Source organism: Nerophis lumbriciformis, linkage group LG23, assembly GCF_033978685.3.
Source record: "Nerophis lumbriciformis linkage group LG23, RoL_Nlum_v2.1, whole genome shotgun sequence".
Lineage (NCBI taxonomy): Eukaryota > Metazoa > Chordata > Actinopteri > Syngnathiformes > Syngnathidae > Nerophis > Nerophis lumbriciformis.
This window is the reverse complement of record NC_084570.2, coordinates 3424096-3443460: the sequence shown is the minus strand read 5'-3', so window position 1 is coordinate 3443460 and position 19365 is coordinate 3424096. Positions and strand designations below refer to the sequence as shown.

The following is a 19365-nucleotide window of genomic DNA, read 5'->3' as shown; positions in this document are numbered from 1 at the left end:
CTTGTACACTTTTTCTGACCACAGTTTTTCCTTCCCTTTGCCTCTCCATTAATGTGTTTGGACACAGAGCTCTGAGAACAGCCAGCCTCTTCAGCAATAACCTTTTGTGTCTTTCCCTCCTTGTGCAATGTGTCGATGGTTGCCTTTTGGACAGCTGTCAAATCTGAAGTCTTCCCCATGTTTGTGTAGGCTTCAGAACTGGACTGAGAGACCATTTAAAGCCCTTTGCAGGTGTTTTGAGTTAATCAGCTGATTAGTTTGTGGCACCAGGTGTCTTCAAAATTTAACCCTTACACAATATTCTAATTTTGTGACACACGGAATTTTGGATTTTCATTTGTTGCCACTTCAAATCATCAAAATTAAATGAAATAAACATTTGAATGCATCAGTCTGTGTGCAATGAATAAATATAATGTACAAGTTACACCTTTTGAATGCATTTACTGAAATAAATCAAGTTTTTCAAAATATTCTAATTTACTGGCTTTTACCTGTATATGCTGTATGAACTTTGGGGAGGTGAACGGTACTTTGGGCTGTGGGATTGAGTGTGTTGTGCAGGTTGTATTGGCGGGAGGGGGGAGGTGTTTGTTATGCGGGATTAATTTGTGGCAGATTAAATATAAACCTGGTTGTGTTGTGGCTAATAGAGTATATATATGTCTTGTGTTTATTTACTGTTTTAGTCATTCCCAGCTGAATATCAGGTCCCACCCGCCTCTCACAGCATCTTCCCTATCTGAATCGCTCCCACTGCTCTCTAGTCCTTCACTCTCACTTTCCTCATCCACAAATCTTTCATCCTCGCTCAAATTAATGGGGAATTCGTCGCTTTCTCGGTTCGAATCGCTCTCGCTGCTGGTGGCCATGATTGTAAACAATGTGCGGATGTGAGGAGCTCCACAACCTGTGACGTCACGCTACTCGTCTGCTACTTCCGGCACAGGCAAGGCTTTTATATCAGCGACCAAAAGTTGCGAACTTTATCGTCAATGTTCTTTACTAAATCCTTTCAGCAAAAATATGGCAATATCGCGTAATGATCAAGTATGACACATAGAATGGACCTGCTTTAAATAAGAAAATCGCATTTCAGCAGGTCTTTAATCTTACTTAGATTTCAGTTTTTGCAGTGTATACACTGACTTTGCGAGAGTAACCTACATTTATTTAGGAACCAAATAATGGGGATGCAGCCCGAGAAGACACAAACTCTGTGAGGCACAGGGGCGTCAATAGCTTTTAAGGACAGGGGGGGCTTTGCCCCCAGGAGATGCACAGGATGCGAGCGAATGTTACGCACGAGCACAAAACTTCACAAACGGCTAACAAAGACTTAGAAATTATTCATTGTTATTATTATTATTTTTTTTAAATGCACGGGACGAAATGAAATGCTCCCCGGGACGATGGCTTTTAACCATATATTTTCTTTTTCTTTTTATGTATTTATTCATTTTACATTTTATATTAAATGTCTTGGTTTTTCCTCCCTCTGAAAATCCTATTAAATGTTTAACAAGCCATCCTATAATAATAAAACAGCTATTAATGTAACAATACAATAAAACAAATATATTTAATGATGTTTTTTTTTTCATTATTTTAACAATAGGCGTATGTCTATTACTTTATATAGATTCTACAAGAAACACAAAACTTAAAAAATAAATGATTTACAATTGCACACACAAGGTTTTGTGCAGCTTCACTCATTGTAAAGGAAGATAATGTGCTTCGTACACCTGCAGGACCGCAAGCAAGGTCGCAGAGAAAATGCGGGCTGGAATTTGAGTGATGTGGGCATTTTCTATATGAACAAGTGGAATGGATTGGATACCGACGCACGAAAGGGGCTCTCTACCTTACGCTACGAAGTGAGGGGAAACTGAGTGAATAATAACAGGCTATATGATTATTTATTTAAACTCATATTTGGGCCACTTTATAATGAATATGTCGGTATTTATTTGTAAAAAAAAAACAAAAAAAAAACACCAAATTATTTAGGGGGGCTTAAGAATATTTTAGGGGGGCTTGAGCCCCCCTACCAACGCCAATGGTGAGGCATAACCCTAAAGAGGACACATTTTGCCCTCGCAAAAATGACTAATGATCTACTGCTAACGATGGATTCTGATGCGTCATCTATGTTGCTGCTTCTTGATCTTAGCGCTGCTTTCGATACCGTCGATCATAACATTTTATTAGAGCGTATCAAAACACGTATTGGTATGTCAGACTTAGCTTTGTCGTGGTTTAACTCTTATCTTACTGACAGGATGCAATGCGTCTCCCATAATAATGTGACCTCGGACTATGTTAAGGTAACGTGCGGAGTTCCTCAGGGTTCGGTTCTTGGCCCTGCACTCTTTAGTATTTACATGCTGCCGCTAGGCGAGATCATACGCAAATACGGTGTTAGCTTTCATTGTTATGCTGATGACACCCAACTCTACATGCCCCTAAAGCTGACCAACACGCCGGATTGTAGTCAGCTGGAGGCGTGTCTTAATGAAATTAAACAATGGATGTCCGCTAACTTCTTGCAACTCAACGCCAAGAAAACGGAAATGCTGATTATCGGTCCTGCTAAACACCGACATTTATTTAATAATACCACCTTAACATTTGACAACCAAACAATTACACAAGGCGAATCAGTAAAGAATCTGGGTATTATCTTCCACCCAACTCTCTCCTTTGAGTCACACATTAAGAGTGTTACTAAAACGGCCTTCTTTCATCTCCGTAATATCGCTAAAATTCGTTCTATTTTATCCACTAGCGACGCTGAGATCATTATTCATGCGTTCGTTACGTCTCGTCTCGACTACTGTAACGTATTATTTTCGGGTCTCCCTATGTCTAGCATTAAAAAATTACAGTTGGTACAAAATGCGGCTGCTAGACTTTTGACAAGAACAAGAAAGTTTGATCATATTACGCCTATACTGGCTCACCTGCACTGGCTTCCTGTGCACTTAAGATGTGACTTTAAGGTTTTACTACTTACGTATAAAATACTACACGGTCTAGCTCCGTCCTATCTTGTCGATTGCATTGTACCATATGTCCCGGCAAGAAATCTGCGTTCAAAGAACTCCGGCTTATTAGTGATTCCCAGAGCCCAAAAAAAGTCTGCGGGCTATAGAGTGTTTTCTATTCGGGCTCCAGTACTATGGAATGCCCTCCCGGTAACAATTAGAGATGCTACCTCAGTAGAAGCATTTAAGTCCCATCTTAAAACTCATTTGTATACTCTAGCCTTTAAATAGCCCCCCTGTTAGACCAGTTGATCTGCCGTTTCTTTTCTTTTCTCCTCTGCTCCCCTTTTCCTTGAGGAGGGGGGGGGGGGGGGGCACAGGTCCGGTGGCCATGGATGAAGTGCTGGCTGTCCAGAGTCGGGACCCGGGGTGGACCGCTCGCCTGTGCATCGGCAGGGAACATCTCTGCGCTGCTGACCCGTCTCCGCTCGGGATGGTGTCCTGCTGGCCCCACTATGGACTGGACTCTTACTATTATGTTGGATCCACTATGGACTGGACTCTCACAATATTATGTCAGACCCACTCGACATCCATTGCTTTCGGTCTCCCCTAGAGGGGGGGGGGTTACCCACATATGCGGTCCTCTCCAAGGTTTCTCATAGTCATTCACATCGACGTCCCACTGGGGTGAGTTTTTCCTTGCCCGTATGTGGGCTTTGTACCGAGGATGTCGTTGTGGCTTGTGCAGCCCTTTGAGACACTTGTGATTTAGGGCCATATAAATAAAGATTGATTGATTGATTGATTGATTTTGCAAGTGAAGTCGTTGCAAGTTTTTAATGAGCTATGTGCTTGTCAAAACAAGAGACTGGACGAAAAAACACGTGGAGATGCTTCTCTTCTTGCAGTCTCCAGTAGGACCAACCATCGATGCTTTAAAGACATGAAGGGACAAGCAAAAAAAAAAATCACATGATTGCGTGTGCAGGTGGGATGTTTGTTTGTTTGCAGGTGTGTTCGCTGCGCTCACCATTCACACACACACATAGTTGACAGTAAGGTACTTGGGAAGATCATCGCAATCATATGCGGGCCCCAAGGTACTGTCGGCAGTGACTTGGCAAGTATTCTGGCCATTGCACCTGTAGGTCAGTCCAAGGAAAAAACAGTTACACAGCAATGCATGGAGCATTGCACTGAGTAGCACACAGGCTGGGGTCTGGAAGGTGTCCGGAATAACAAACTTGCCTGTTTGCTAGTTGGACTCAATTAATGCAACCGACCAAACTAGCACTCACTTTGTTGAAACGGTCCCCTGGGTTGAGTAGCTGGAGCAGAAAGTCATCACTGAGGGAGTGTCGCTGCAGAGTTGCTCGTCAAAGCGTCCATATCTGGCCCTGATAATCTCAATGGAGCTGCCAGCGTCTGAGAGCAACCCACAATTGTCATTAAGGGCCTGCTCTACTAAAGGTTTGCGTGTAATAAAACGCGTTCAAACTTGGTAGCAATGCTTGAATATAGGTTGAAAAGGATTTAGGGCTGGGCGATATTGCCTTTTTTTTTAATATCGCGATATTTTAAGGCCATATCGCGATACACGATATACAAACCCCGTTTCCATACGAGTTGGGGAATTGTGTTACCGTATTTTCCGCACTATAAGGCGCACCGGATTATTAGCCGCACCTTCAATGAATTGCATATTTCATAACTTTGTCCACCAATAAGCCGCCCCGGATTATAAGCCGCGCCTACGCTGCGCTAAAGGGAATGTCAAAAAAACAGTCAGATAGTTCAGTCAAACTTTAATAATATATTGAAAACCAGCGTTCTAACAACTCTGTCCCAAAATGTACGCAAATGTGCAATCACAAACATAGTAAAATTCAAAATGGTGTAGAGCAATAGCAACATAATGTTGCTCGAACGTTAATGTCACAACACACAAAATAAACATAGCGCTCACCTTCTGAAGTTATTCTTCATTCGTAAATCCTTCGAATTCTTCGTCTTCGGTGTCCGAATTGAAAAGTTGCACAAGCGTGGGATCCAAAATGGCCGGTTCCGTCTCGTCGAAGTCATCGGAGTCAGTGTCGCTGTTGTTGTCCAGTAGTTCTGTGAATCCTGCCTTCCGGAAAGCTCGGACCACAATTGTGACCGAAATATCTGCCCAGGCATTTACGATCCACTGGCAAATGTTGGCGTATGTCGTCCGGCGCTGTCTGCCTGTTTTAGTGAAGGTGTGTTCGCCTTCGGTCATCCATTGTTCCCACGCCGTTCGCAGTCGTGATTTGAATGCCCTGTTGACACCAATATCCAGCGGTTGGAGTTCTTTGGTTAATCCACCCGGAATGACGGCGAGTGTTGTATTTGTGTGCTTCACTTGTTTTTTGACACCATCTGTGATGTGGGCGCGCATGGAGTCGTATATCAACATGGACGGAGCTGTGTGAAAAAAGCCACCCGGCCTCTTCGCGTAAACTTCCCTTAACCACTCGCTCATCTTTTCTTCATCCATCCCTTCGAGTTAGCTTTTATGATGACGCCGGCTGGAAAGGTCTCTTTTGGCAAGGTCTTCCTTTTGAATATCACCATGGGAGGAAGTTTCTGGCCATTAGCATGGCAAGCTAGAACCACAGTGAAGGATGACTTCTCATTCCCTGTGGTGCGAATATTCACCGTACGTGCATTTTGTAGTCTGGTCTTTACAGATGTAAACACACAAAGGAAATGAAACGAAATATCCGCGCGCTTCTTTTTCTTCCGGGGGCGGGTGGTAGCTTACAGTAGAAGAAGAAGCGCTTCCTGTTCTATGGGGGCGGGTGCTTACCTTGGCGGTTGCTTGCGTAGAAGAAGAAGCGCTTCCTGTTCTACCGGGAAAAAAGATGGCGGCTGTTTACCGAAGTTGCGAGATCGAAACTTTATGAAAATGAATCGTAATATTAATCCATATATAAAGCGCACCGGGTTATAAGGCGCACTGTCAGCTTTTGAGAAAATTTGTGGTTTTTAGGTGCGCCTTATAGTGCGGAAAATACGGTAGATGTAAATATAAACGGAATACAATGATTTGCAAATCCTTTTCAACCCATATTCAGTTGAATGCACTACAAAGACAAGATATATATATATATATTTTTTTGGAAATAATAATTAACTTAGAATTTCATGGCTGCAACACATGCCAAAGTAGTTTAACAACACTCAGTAAACGTTAAGCTTCTCAGGTGGAATTCTTTCCCATTCTTGCTTGATGTACAGCTTAAGTTGTTCAACAGTCCGGGGGTCTCCGTTGTGGTATTTTAGGCTTCATAATGCGCCACACATTTTCAATGGGAGACAGGTCTGAACTACAGGCAGGCCAGTCTAGTACCCGCACTCTTTTACTACAAAGCCACGCTGTTGTAACACGTGGCTTGGCATTGTCTTGCTGAAATAAGCAGGGGCGTCCATGGTAACGTTGCTTGGATGGCAACATTTGTTGCTCCGAAACCTGTTTGTACCTTTCAGCATTTATGGTGCCTTCACAGATGTGTAATTTACCCATGTCTTGGGCACTAATACACACCCATACCATCACAGATGCTGGCTTTTCAACTTTGCACCTATAACAATCCGGATGGTTCTTTTCCTTTTTGTCATCCACATTTTCCAAAAACAATTTGAAATGTGGACTCGTCAGACCACAGAACACTTTTCCACTTTGCATTAGTCTATCTTAGATGAGCTCGGGCCCAGCGAAGCCGGCGGCGTTTCTGGGTGTTGTTGATAAATGGCTTTCGCTTTGCATAGTAGAGTTTGAACTTGCACTTACAGATGTAGCGGCAAACTGTAGTTACTGACATGTTTTCTGAAGTGTTCCTGAGCCCATATGGTGATATCCTTTACACACTGATGTCGCTTTTTGATGCAGTACCGCCTGAGGGATCGAATATCCGTAATATCATCGCTTAGGTGCAGTGATTTCTCCAGATTCTCTAAACCTTTTGATGATATTACAGACCTTAGATGGTGAAATCCCTAAATTCCTTGCAATAGCTGGATGAGAAAGGTTTTTCTTAAACTGTTCAACAATATGCTCACGCATTTGTTGACAAAGTGGTGACCCTTGCCTCATCCTTGTTTGTGGATGGACAATTCAACCCTTAACTCAACAATGAGTAGATGAGTGTTTTATGTGTGTATATGTGTAAATAAATGAACACTGAAATTCAAGTATTTCTTTTATTTATATATATATATATATATATATATATATATATATATATATATATATATATATATATATATATATATATATATATATATATATATATATATATATAGCTAGAATTCACTGAAAGTCAAGTATTTCTTATATATATATATCTTAACCACGCCCCCAACCACGCCCACCACCCCACCCCCATCTCCCGAAATCGGAGGTCTCAAGGTTGGCAAGTACGCTCCTAATAGAAAAGCAACTTCTTGCATCATGCCGGGCCTTTTGCAGTCGTCCCGGCATGTCTAAGATAGACGAACATGTGTAGTAGTTGTATGCTGCATGTTTCAAAACATAGCATCGGGTAGGAAAAATGAGGACATGTGCAGTAAATGAGTGTCTCCATGGTGACAGTACACAAAAAAATCCTCGTTTAAATAGATCGGTCCGCACCACTTTTGTACTTGTCGGAAATTGCACACGCAGTCTTAGTAGATCACCCGCAAAAACGCCCACTGATATTATACACGACTTTATAGTTTGCAGACGCTGTTAAGCATGTGGTATTGGAGTTTTAGTAGATCAGGCCCTTAGTGTGCTGATAGTGTATGACTACTCATTGCGTCGTGTTGAATTACCACAAAAAATGGTAAAGCTGCATCCTTACCGCAGGAGAGCTGTGCTGTTTGTCCTTCACAGGCAACAAGGGAGCGCTTACCTGTCAAAGCAGAATGTAAAATCAGATTCAGAGTCATGTAAGAAAATCACACGTGTTGAAGTTTTTATTTTTATTTGTCCTGTCCAGCCACATGGGTAAATAATATTGTTGATCAATATGCCCGTATCTGCTGTACTGATTTATTTGACCAAGAAGAGAACAACAACAGATACAGTATATACCAGGCCTGCACTGCAAAAATGTATATCTAAGTAAGATGAAATATCTCAAATAAAGGTGATACTTGCTTATTTTCTGTCTGATAAGATAATTCTTCTCACTAAGTAGATTTTATGTTAGTGTTTTACTTGTTTTAAGGGTTTTGGTACTAAATGATGTCAGTAAGATATTACAGCTTGTTGCTGAGATTTGATGACCTATATTGAGTAAAACATGCTTGAAACTAGAATATCAACTGTTGCAAAGCTGTGTCATCAACACTCACAAGTATACAACTACTTTTTTTAAAGTAATCATTTCTTATTTCAAGCATGAAAAAAAAAATCATGACTTTGACACAATTGTGTCTCTTAATTAAAACAGATGACAGCCAAATGGACTTTGCTGTTTTATTTTCAATGAAACAATAGAAAATACGTACTCATATAGTAGTACAGTTGGCACAGTACAGTAAACTGACAGTTAATATTTAAACATTTAACATGTGACATTTCTAACAATTTTGAACAGAAATAGTTCATGCACATTCAGATGAATTCTTCAAAATTAAAATTTTTTGGCCGGGGGCCGGGCTGTGTATATGCGCACTAATTGACTGAAAGAGCACGAACTTGGCGCGATGATGTCATGTTATCCATGGAAAAATGCATTTTTAGACAATATGACTTGCCTGAGCGGCTAGGAGACCCCGAGAGTAACAAGCGGTTGCCTTGTTGCCTTTCCATTAAGAACAATAAACTAGTTTTTAGTATAAGTTTGCGGTTTCAAGAAATGTAATGCCGAGCGCATATCATTATGTCAAGATAATGGCACTAGCATTTACTTAATTTAAGAATATTTTTCAACATATTGAGCAAAAAGGTCTCATATTTGTTTTTTCTATCAAGAAAAGTGCAGTTGTTATTAGTGAGAATATACTTATTTTAAGGTATTTTTGGGTTCATTGAAGTTAGCTAATTTTACTTGTTTTGGAAAGTCTTGACAAGCCGAATTTTCTTGTTCTATTGGCAGATAATTTTGGTTAGTTCAAATAAAATACCCCTCATTTTTGTATTTTTTTTTTCTTGTTTGTAAGCACTGAGTTTTTGCAGTGTATACACTGCAAAAACTGAAATCTAAGTAAGATTAAATATCTCAAATAAGGGTGATATTTGCTTATTTTATGTCTGATAAGATAATTCTTCTCACTAAGCAGATTTTATGTTAGTGTTTTACTTGTTTTAAGGGTTTTGGTCCTAAATGATCTCAGTAAGATATTACAGCTTGTAGCTGAGATTTGATGACCTATATTGAGTAAAACATGCTTGAAACTAGAATATCAACTGTTGCAAAGCTGTGTCATCAACACTAATAGTATAAAACTACTTTTTTAAAGTAATCATTTCTTATTTCAAGCATGAAAAAAAAAATCATGACTTTGACACCATTTTGTCTCATTATTAAAACAGATGACAGCCAAATGGACTTTGCTGATTTATTTTCAATGAAACAATAGAAAAAATACGTACTCATATAGTAGTACAGTTGGCACAGTACAGTAAACTGACAGTTAATATTTAAACATTTAACAATTCAAACAATTTTGAACAAAAATAGTTCATGCACATTCAGATGAATTCTTCAAAATTACAATTTAAATTTGTTTGGCCGGGGGCCGGGCTGTATATATGCGCACTAATTGACTGAAAGAGCACGCACTTGCCGCGATGATGTCATGTTATCCATGGAAAAATGCATTTTTAGACAATATGATTTGCCTGAGCGGCTAGTAGACCCCGAGAGTAACAAGCATTTGCCTTGTTGCCTTTCCATTAAGAACAATAAACTAGTTTTTAGTATAAGTTTGCTGGTTTCAAGAAATGTAATGTCGAGCGCATATCATTATGTCAAGATAATGGCACTAGCATTTACTTCATTTAAGAATATTTTTCAACATATTGAGCAAAAAGGTCTCATATTTGTTTTTTCTATCAAGAAAAGTGCAGTTGTTATTAGTGAGAATATACTTAATTTAAGGTATTTTTGGGTTCATTGAAGTTAGCTAATTTTACTTGTTTTGGAAAGTCTTGACAAGCCAATTTTTCTTGTTCTATTGGCAGATAATTTTGCTTAGTTCAAATAAAATCCCGCTCATTTTAGTATATTTGTTTTCTTGTTTTTGAACACTGACTTTTTGCAGTGTGGGCAATTATTTTGCCTCAGGGGGCCACATTTAGAGAAAAAAATGTGCCTGGAGGCCAGTATATCTATTTTTAGGAACATTCATACAAAACCTCACAATAATGTCTGATCGAATGCTAAAAAACGTTATGACAGACCGCCTTAAAAAACAGAATGGAATTTCACATTTTTTAACTAAATGGGACATCCAGAATGTACATGAAAAATAAAAGAATGTGGAATTTACAATATTAACTATGAACGATAAAACACTGAATATTGACAACATAGGAACGTCAGACCTGTTAGAATAATTATTTCTAAATTATCACAAAAACTTTATTACATTGAGTTCCTGACAAGAAGACACAAGCTGTCTTTGAAACCTACCAAGAGTAAGGCTCGTAAAACTCCAATGTGTGTGTGTGTGGGGGGGGGGGGGGGGGAGTGCACAAGATGAAGGTGTTCCTGTGTTCTTTCATGTATGGTAATCAACAGAAGTATGTTGTTCTGGCCCAAGGACTTCAGAGCGGAGAGATGACAGGATCTGCCCAATTTCCAGATGACCTCTTTTTTGAAGTATTTTACGAACTCTTTTTGAACTATTTTATGGAACTCTTTTTGAACTATTTTACGAACTATTTTTGAACTGACCTTTCCTATGAATTGTTCACGACCTTTTCTGTGAACTTTTTGCAACCTTTGTCCTTTGGTAACAAAGGTGGCCATATGTTCTTTCATGTATGGTAATCAACAGAAGGATGTTGTTCTGGCCCAAGGACTTCAGAGCGTAGAAATGACAGGATCTGCCCAATTTCCAGACGACCTCTTTTTGAAGTATTTTACGAACTCTTTTTGAACTATTTTATGGAACTCGTTTTGAACTATTTTATGAACTCTTTTTGAACTGACCTTTCCTATGAATTGTTTATGACCTTTTCTGTGAACTTTTTGCGACCTTTGTCCTTTGGTAACAAAGGTCCAAAATAAAAGAAGGAGGCATGCAATCTTTTGGCAGAGCGTGCTGAGTGTACAGATGACTCTCCTCAAGATTGAGTCCAAATTGAATTCTGTCTCTGTGTAATTCTTTGCCTCTTGTCTTGTTTAATAGATGTCATCAGTGTTTGAACCTGACAACAGCCCCTCTCTATAGACATATTTTGCAATCAAGCGAAACAATGCAACAAAAATGCAACAAACACAAAGAAATATGAACGCAAGCCCCACCTACAATCCGATTTATCTGATACATCACTAAGCTTTAGAACTTTGTTGTAAAAATCATAATGACAGCTACAGTTTACATCTTAAAGATATAAAATAATTTTTGGGGAATGTCCGGCGGGCCGGATTGAAAAGCTTAACGGGCCGCATTTGCCCAGATCTGGTATATACAAATATGGTACCAGTATTCATAAAAAACAAATCAGTAAAGTAACCTAATAATAATCATAATAATATTAGTAGTAGTAATAATAATTACAATACAGTACTGACAATGATCATTAATTACACTCTAACTAAAGTATTATTAATAGTAATAACAATATTAACAAATAATACTAGTATTTACCGCTCTAATCACCATTAGTATCAATATAGCAATACATGTATTAAATAAATAAGTAAATTACAAGAGAAAGAAGGAAAGAAAAAAACAAATATATTACATTATACAGTGTTATGATAATGATAAATCAAGCATAGTGGTAAGCTGTGTTTTACAACAGGTGATGTGGATGTGCATATTTATGCGTGCAAGTGTGTATGTAGCAATATGCATGTGCTGAAGCGAGTATGTACTGTATGTGTTGTCGGAGGGAGATATTTACATATATCCGAATTTTAGTGTTACTTATTTTCTTTCATAGTCATATTTGAAAACAGCTCGTGTTTTCCATTTATTCTCTTTCTGTTTCTCTGCAAGTAAACTGTGTGTGTTAACCTTGAATTCTTTGGAATGTGTTTTGACTAGCATGTGTTTTGATTAGAGAGAGGAGAGAGGGTTTTGGGGTCGGGAAGACAGACCATTTTGGCGGCGCGATAGAATGTTCTATGCTGGACTGGTCTCAAATGTATATCTGCAAAGCTTTGCCAATATATTACAAAATACCTATTCTGTCTCTGGTGTTTTTTCAACTCAGCTTTAAGTGTCGTAAAGAGCTTGGGAGCGACTTGTGACTTGAATTCCCTGGGAGGAACAACTGGTCCAAAACGCAACAATGTATACGTGCATGTGTATGTATGTATATATGTTTATTTGTCACCATGTTGTGTATAGGTTGGATAGAAAGCTCACCAGGCCTTTGGTTCCGGCAGGTATAGTCGACCTGGACAAAGTTGTCATTTGTGTCGCATACAAACATGGTTGTGTCTGGCTTTGGCAGGCGGCAGCGTTCCTGGCCATCACAGCTGAAATATTGGAGATTTTTTTTTAATGTGGTTGTACTGGAAGAGAACAAGTGTAGACACAAATATTTGGACATGTGATTTTTGAATCTACAGGAAGTCGAAATGGAAGAACATAGAGTTTGAACCCCTCATTGGTGATATTGTATAACAACGTACATTTTTTTTAATTTTTATTTTAGAGAATGTTTCTATTCATCATTGGCGTTGTTAGGCCTATTTTAGGGGGGCTCAAGCCCCCCTAAAATATTCTTAAGCCCCACTAAATAATTTGGTGTTATATATTTTTTTAATTTTTTTTTACAAATACATGCCAACATATTCATTATAAAGTGGCCCGAATATGAGTTTAAATAAATAATCATATAACCTGTTATTATTCACTCAGTTTCCCCTCACTTCATAGCGTAAGGTAGAGAGCCCCTTTAGTGCGTCGGTATCCAATCCATTCCACTTGTTCATATAGAAAATGCTCACATCACTCAAATTCCAGTCCGCATATTCTCTGCGACCTTGCTTGCGGTCCTGCAGGTGTACGAAGCACATTATCTTCCTTTACAATGAGTGAAGCTGCACGAAACCTTGTGTGTGCAATTGTAAATAATTTAGTTTTTAAGTTTTGTGTTTCTTGTAGAATCTATATAAAGTAATATACATTAGCCTATTGTTAAAATAATGACAAAAACATCATTAAATATATTTGTTGTATTGTATTGTTACATTAATAGCTGTTGTATTATTATAGGATGGTTTGTTAAACATTTCATAGGATTTTCAGAGGTAGGAAAAACCAAGACATTTAATATAAAATGTAAAATGAATAAATACATGAAAAGAAAAAGAAAAAAAATGGTTAAAAGCCATCGTTTCGGGGAGCATTTCATTTCGTCCCGTGCATTTTTAAAGAATAATAATAATAACAATGAAAAATTTCTAAGTCTTTGTTAGCCGTTTATGAAGTTGTGTGCTTGTGTACGTTCGCTCGCATCCTGTGCATCTCCTGGGGGCTAAGCCCCCCCTTCCTTAAAAGCTAGTGACGCCCCTGCTATTCATCTAGGTCGAGGGACTGCACTCTTTAGCGCCGCCCTAGTGGCTCCCTGGAGCTTTTTCAAAAATGTATGAAAAATAAAAAGATGAGGAAAAAAATACCTTTTGTGTTTTAATATGGTTTCTGTAGAAGAACAAACATCTTTCCGAAACGCAGCCAATATTAAATACAAATAATGTGTCAGGAGACATGCAAATATAAATTTAATTCACAGAGGACATAAGTAAAATTAGAGCTCAAATCTACCTACAAACAATGTATAATGATGCTAGCCTAAATAGCATGTTAGCATTGATTAGCTTGCAGTTATGCACTAACCAAATATGCCTGATTAGCACTCCGGCAAAGTCAATAACGTTAACAAAGCTCACGATTGTGCATTCACGCACAGCATAAAAAGTTTGGTCGACAAAATGAGTCAACGACAGGGTGACATAAAACACGTCACGAAAGTTGTACATAAACAACTACGGTGAGTTCAAGGACTGCTGTAATTAGTAGGACAAAACGGCGCTTGCCAAATACTCTCATCAGTGAAGTATGTTTGATATAAAAGTGGGATTTCTAACAATTAGGTAGGTTTGTGTCATGTGTGTCCTCCTCCAGGAATCATATTAAAACAAAACAAATTTAATTTTTCCCCATCTTTTTCCATTTTCATACCTTTTTGAAAAAGCTCCAGGGGGCCACTAGGGCAGGGGTGTCAAACTCAAATAAAGAGTGGGCCAAAATTTAAAACTGAACAAAGCCGCGGGCCAAGGTTGAACAAATTAACCTTTTTGATAGGGACCCAAACAAGTTTTGCATTAAACATTGAACAAGCAAGGCTTTTATAACTTTATAGTGACATGCAAAATCGAGTTTCAAATAATAACAATAATAATTAAAAAATATCAATGGCATATCAAATACAATTTAAATAACAATTGAATGCCTCTTTTCTATTTTCAGCCTTCTGAGGTAAATATCAACATTAACGTTTTCCACAGGCTAATACATTTGAAAATAAAATAATGAATAAACCAACCATTCTGGACTTTAAACTGCTCAGTTTGCAACACACTGATCTAATATGATGTGCCCAAGCAATATACCTGCCATCTTTTCTTGGATGCTAGTTCATTAATGTCGGGGCTCAGGCTTTGAGCTGAGGCAACCTTCATTATCGAACGAAGGTGTTCATCAGTCATTATATCTCATATTCCACAGTCTTGGGGGCGTGCCTTACAGGCACTATCTTTAACGTCCTCTACGAGCTGTCGTCACGTCCGCTTTTCATCCCTTCTAACAACGTGCCGGCCCAGTCACAAGATATGAGCGGCTTCTGTACGCACACATACGCGAATGCAACGCATACTTCATCAACAGCGATACAGTTTACACTGAGAGTGGCCGTATAAGCAACTTTAACATTGTTAGAAATATACGCCACATTGTGAACCCACACCAAACAAGAATGACAAACACATTTTGGGAGAACATCCGCACAGTAACACAACAAAATACACCCCCGCTACTGAAATTTGGGAGTCTCCCGGGAGGTTTGGCAAGTATGAGAATTAGCGATGTACCGCGGCACCGCCGCTGTGTATAATCGGCGGGCCAGCTCTAGTGTAGATTTGATAGCCCCTCACGGGCTAAGTGAAATTTGGCCCGCTGGCCAGAGTTTCACACCCATGCTCTAGGGCAGGGGTCAGCAACCCGCGGCTCCGGAGCCGCATGCGGCTCTTTGATCACTCTGATGCGGCTCAGCTGCATACTTGCCGACCCCCCCCGATTTTCCCGGGAGACTTCCGGATTTCAGTGCCTCTCGCAGAAAACTCCCGGGATTAATATTCTCCGATTTTCATCCTTACAATAATAATAAGGGCGTGCCATGATGGTACAGCATTTAGCGCTCTCTACAATCTGTATAAACAGCGTGTCAGCCCAGCCTCTTGTTATATGCATCTTCTGCTTGCACACCTAAGTGACAGCAAGCATACTTGGTCAACAGCCACACAGGTTACACTGACGGAGGCCATATAAAACAACTTTAACACTCTTACTTATAATGCGCCACACTTTGAACCAACACATTTCGGGAGAACATCTGCACCGTAACACAACAGAACAAATACCCAGAATCCCATGCAGCCCTAACTCTTCCGGGCTACATTATACACCCCTGCTACCACCAAACCCCGCCCCCACCCCAACCCTGCTCCCTCACACATCAACCCCCCCCCCCCGCCCCCCTCTGTGCGTCGGTTGAGGTGGGCGAGGTTTGGTAGCGGGGTTGTATCATGTAGCCCGGAAGAGTTAGGGCTGCATGGGATTCTGGGTATTTGTTCTGTTGTGTTACGGTGCAGATGTTCTCCCGAAATGTGTTGGTCATTCTTGTCTGGTGTGGGTTCACAGTGTGGCGCATTACTAGTAAGAGTGTTAAAGTTTTTTATACCGCCACCGTCAGTGTAACCTGTGTAGTTGTTGACCAAGTATGCCTTGCTGTCACTTACCTGAGCAAACAGAAGCCCCTTACAACGTGTGGCTGGGCCGGCACGCTGGTTGTAGTGGGCGCTAAATGCTGTACCATCCGGTGGTGATCCCGATGGGATCACCACCTTATCGTGGTGGGGCACTTTGCGCGTCTCCATGACCCCTAGAGCTATGTCGGCTGGAGTCTTGTACTCCTGGCAGGGTTACCCAAGCCGAACAGGTCGAAGGGTAGAGTCCAGACTAAGAGTGATCCCGAAGACCTCAACGGTGGAGCAGGCAGAAGATGGTAGCAGTGAGAAGCACCACAATGGCTGTAAAAGCGGACGAAGGCTAAGGGAGCACACCCTGACAGAAAAGCAAGCTGGTGGCGGCAAGCTTTGAGGCGGTTTCCCAAAAACCTGGATTCCGGCAGCTTCCTGCAGTTGTAAGAAGATGCCGGTCGTCTAGGGTCTCCCTTGCCACTGGAACGATCTTCTTACAATCAAGGTAGTGGCGTTGGGAAAAGCGCACCCCTCATGCCACTCTAAAAACCATCATTGCGCAGGTATCTTCTTTACCTGAGTCTCCGCAAACATCAGCAGACTCATAAATAAAATAAGATGGTCATCATCGAATCGATTGACAACCATAAGTAACCATCCCGGCACGTTCGAGAGAACAGTTGCCCTGAAGTTCGTAGTCTGCCGGAAAAATCGGGAGGGTTGACAAGTATGACGCTGTCAAGCGCTATTCATATAAAACCTGCGGGCCGCACTAACATTCAATTTTCATATTAAGGTGTGGTCCGCCTGAGACCCTTGGTTTAAACATAGCACAAAGCAAAAAAAAAAAACTATGTATGCAGTGTTATTTCATTTTAAATTTCAAAAGATTTCTGTGGCTCCCATTGTTTTCAGTAATTTGTGAAACTGGTCAAAATGGCTCTTTGACTGGTAAAGGTTGCCGACCCCTGGCGTCGCTGAAGATCTAAAGCCGTGGGTCGCCGACCCCCGGTCTATACAGTAAAATGTATTTCCATGAGGTGTCTCACATGAACTGGACCCAGGTAATCAAGGATGGATGGATGCATGTCTGGTCAGGGCTGAAGACTGTGGCGGCCTGGGTTGACGCGGCACAGTCGACCGCATTGGCTTTACCGTAGCGTACTTCTCCCACCGTGATCACATGACGTTCGGCTGTACAAAGCATGAAGCACGATGGAAGGTTGGTGCAATGCAGGACAACATGGAGCAAACGAGGCTAAAGTTGGAATACTTACGGCATTGCAGTATATTGTTTGTACTCGGACATGCGACACTGTAGAGGATATCTGAATAGTCGGAACACACAACACAGTTACCACTCGTTTACCGTATTTTATTAAAATAGTTCCAAATACTAGAGTTCAGAGCTAGAAAAATATTTTCATATAAAACGAAAAACAGAAGGTTACCTGGTTGTGATGTGCAGCACCAAACCGTCGCCAGTACTATCGAAATAGAACATCAGTTAAAAAACAACTACAACAATTTCAAGTGTAGATTTTAATGGAATACTTACAGGCAAGGACTGTCAGCTTTGCAGGCAACATCTCGTCAAAACGAATGTAATAACGCTGGAAATGTACGGCTTTTTATTCAGACTTGTGCAAACAAACTCGGGACATTGGAAAATTCCCAAGGTTGTAAACAAATTAAAAACTCAGTATATAAATGATAATTAAATAAGAAGCAAATATTGGCTGATGATAAAATTAAAGACCGACTCTTTGAGTGACAAGTGAGACTGTTGAATAAAGTACCTGAGCTGTACACCTACAGAGGGGTGAATAATATCCTGTGTTAATGTACAGACTACTCAGAGAGAGACAACTAAAGAGGGGTTCCCCCTTCAGTGACCACTCGACTGTACCCAGGAGTGTGTTGCCCTTGAGCAGAGCACTTCAAAACCCTTGATCATATTTTGTGCACATGCAAGTGTTATTCACTCATGGCATTCAAATGTTTGTTCATGTAAATATACAGTTGCACTTTACTTTGCAGAGCATGCGTGGCTTCACAAATCTTCAGAGTTCACATGGCATTAAATGTAAATCAGTCCTGGGGCGATGTCCTATTCAATATTTTTATCCCTTGATCCCGATTCAAAACGGCCCACACTGCCAGGTATGGAAATTGTAGCTGAAATACATCATTTAAAGTACTGATCAGCTGTGTTTGTGAGGCCACAGACGGATGCCAGGGGAATCCACACAGACTGCTCAGACACCAGCATAAAGACCATACTTGCCAACCTTAAGACCTCCGATTTCGGGAGGTGGGGGTGTGGGGGGCGTTGTCGGGGGTGGGGCGGGGGCGTGGTTAAGAGGGGAGGAGTATATTTACAGCTAGAATTCACCAAGTCAAGTATTTCATATATATATATATATATATATATATATATACATATATAAGAAATACTTGACTTTCAGTGAATTCTAGCTATTTATATATATTTATTTTATTATATATATATATGTATATATATATATATATATATATCCAGCTCTCACTGGATCGGTTCGCAGCTGAGTGTGAAGCGACTGGGATGAGAATCAGCACCTCCAAGTCCGAGTCCATGGTTCTCGCCCGGAAAAGGGTGGAGTGCCATCTCCGGGTTGGGGAGGAGATCTTGCCCCAAGTGGAGGAGTTCAAGTACCTCGGAGTCTTGTTCACGAGTGAGGGAAGAGTGGATGGTGAGATCGACAGGCGGATCGGTGCGGCGTCTTCAGTAATGCGGACGCTGTATCGATCCGTTGTGGTGAAGAAGGAGCTGAGCCGGAAGGCAAAGCTCTCAATTTACCGGTCGATCTACGTTCCCATCCTCACCTATGGTCATGAGCTTTGGGTTATGACCGAAAGGACAAGATCACGGGTACAAGCGGCCGAAATGAGTTTCCTCCGCCGGGTGGCGGGGCTCTCCCTTAGAGATAGGGTGAGAAGCTCTGCCATCCGGGGGGAGCTCAAAGTAAAGCCGCTGCTCCTCCACATCGAGAGGAGCCAGATGAGGTGGCTCGGGCATCTGGTCAGGATGCCACCCGAGCGCCTCCCTAAGGAGGTGTTTAGGGCATGTCCGACCGGTAGGAGGCCACGAGGAAGACCCAGGACACGTTGGGAAGACTATGTCTCCCGGCTGGCCTGGGAACGCCTCGGGATTCCCC

General features: G+C 40.8%; 1 protein-coding gene across 1 annotated transcript; it reads right to left on the bottom strand.

Annotated features, from left to right (window-relative positions):
* Positions 1–3821: 3821 nt before the first annotated feature.
* LOC133622610 (L-rhamnose-binding lectin CSL3-like) lies at positions 3822–17812 on the bottom strand. Its single transcript, XM_061985438.1, has 9 exons — positions 17727–17812; positions 17620–17655; positions 17446–17496; positions 17218–17362; positions 12552–12664; positions 7862–7912; positions 4292–4418; positions 4024–4135; positions 3822–3926 (listed from the first exon to the last, which is right to left on the bottom strand). The coding sequence occupies exons 1-8, from the start codon at positions 17755–17757 to the stop codon at positions 4027–4029; spliced, it is 663 nt and encodes a 220-aa protein (XP_061841422.1). The 5' UTR covers positions 17758–17812; the 3' UTR covers positions 3822–3926; positions 4024–4026.
* Positions 17813–19365: the final 1553 nt, after the last annotated feature.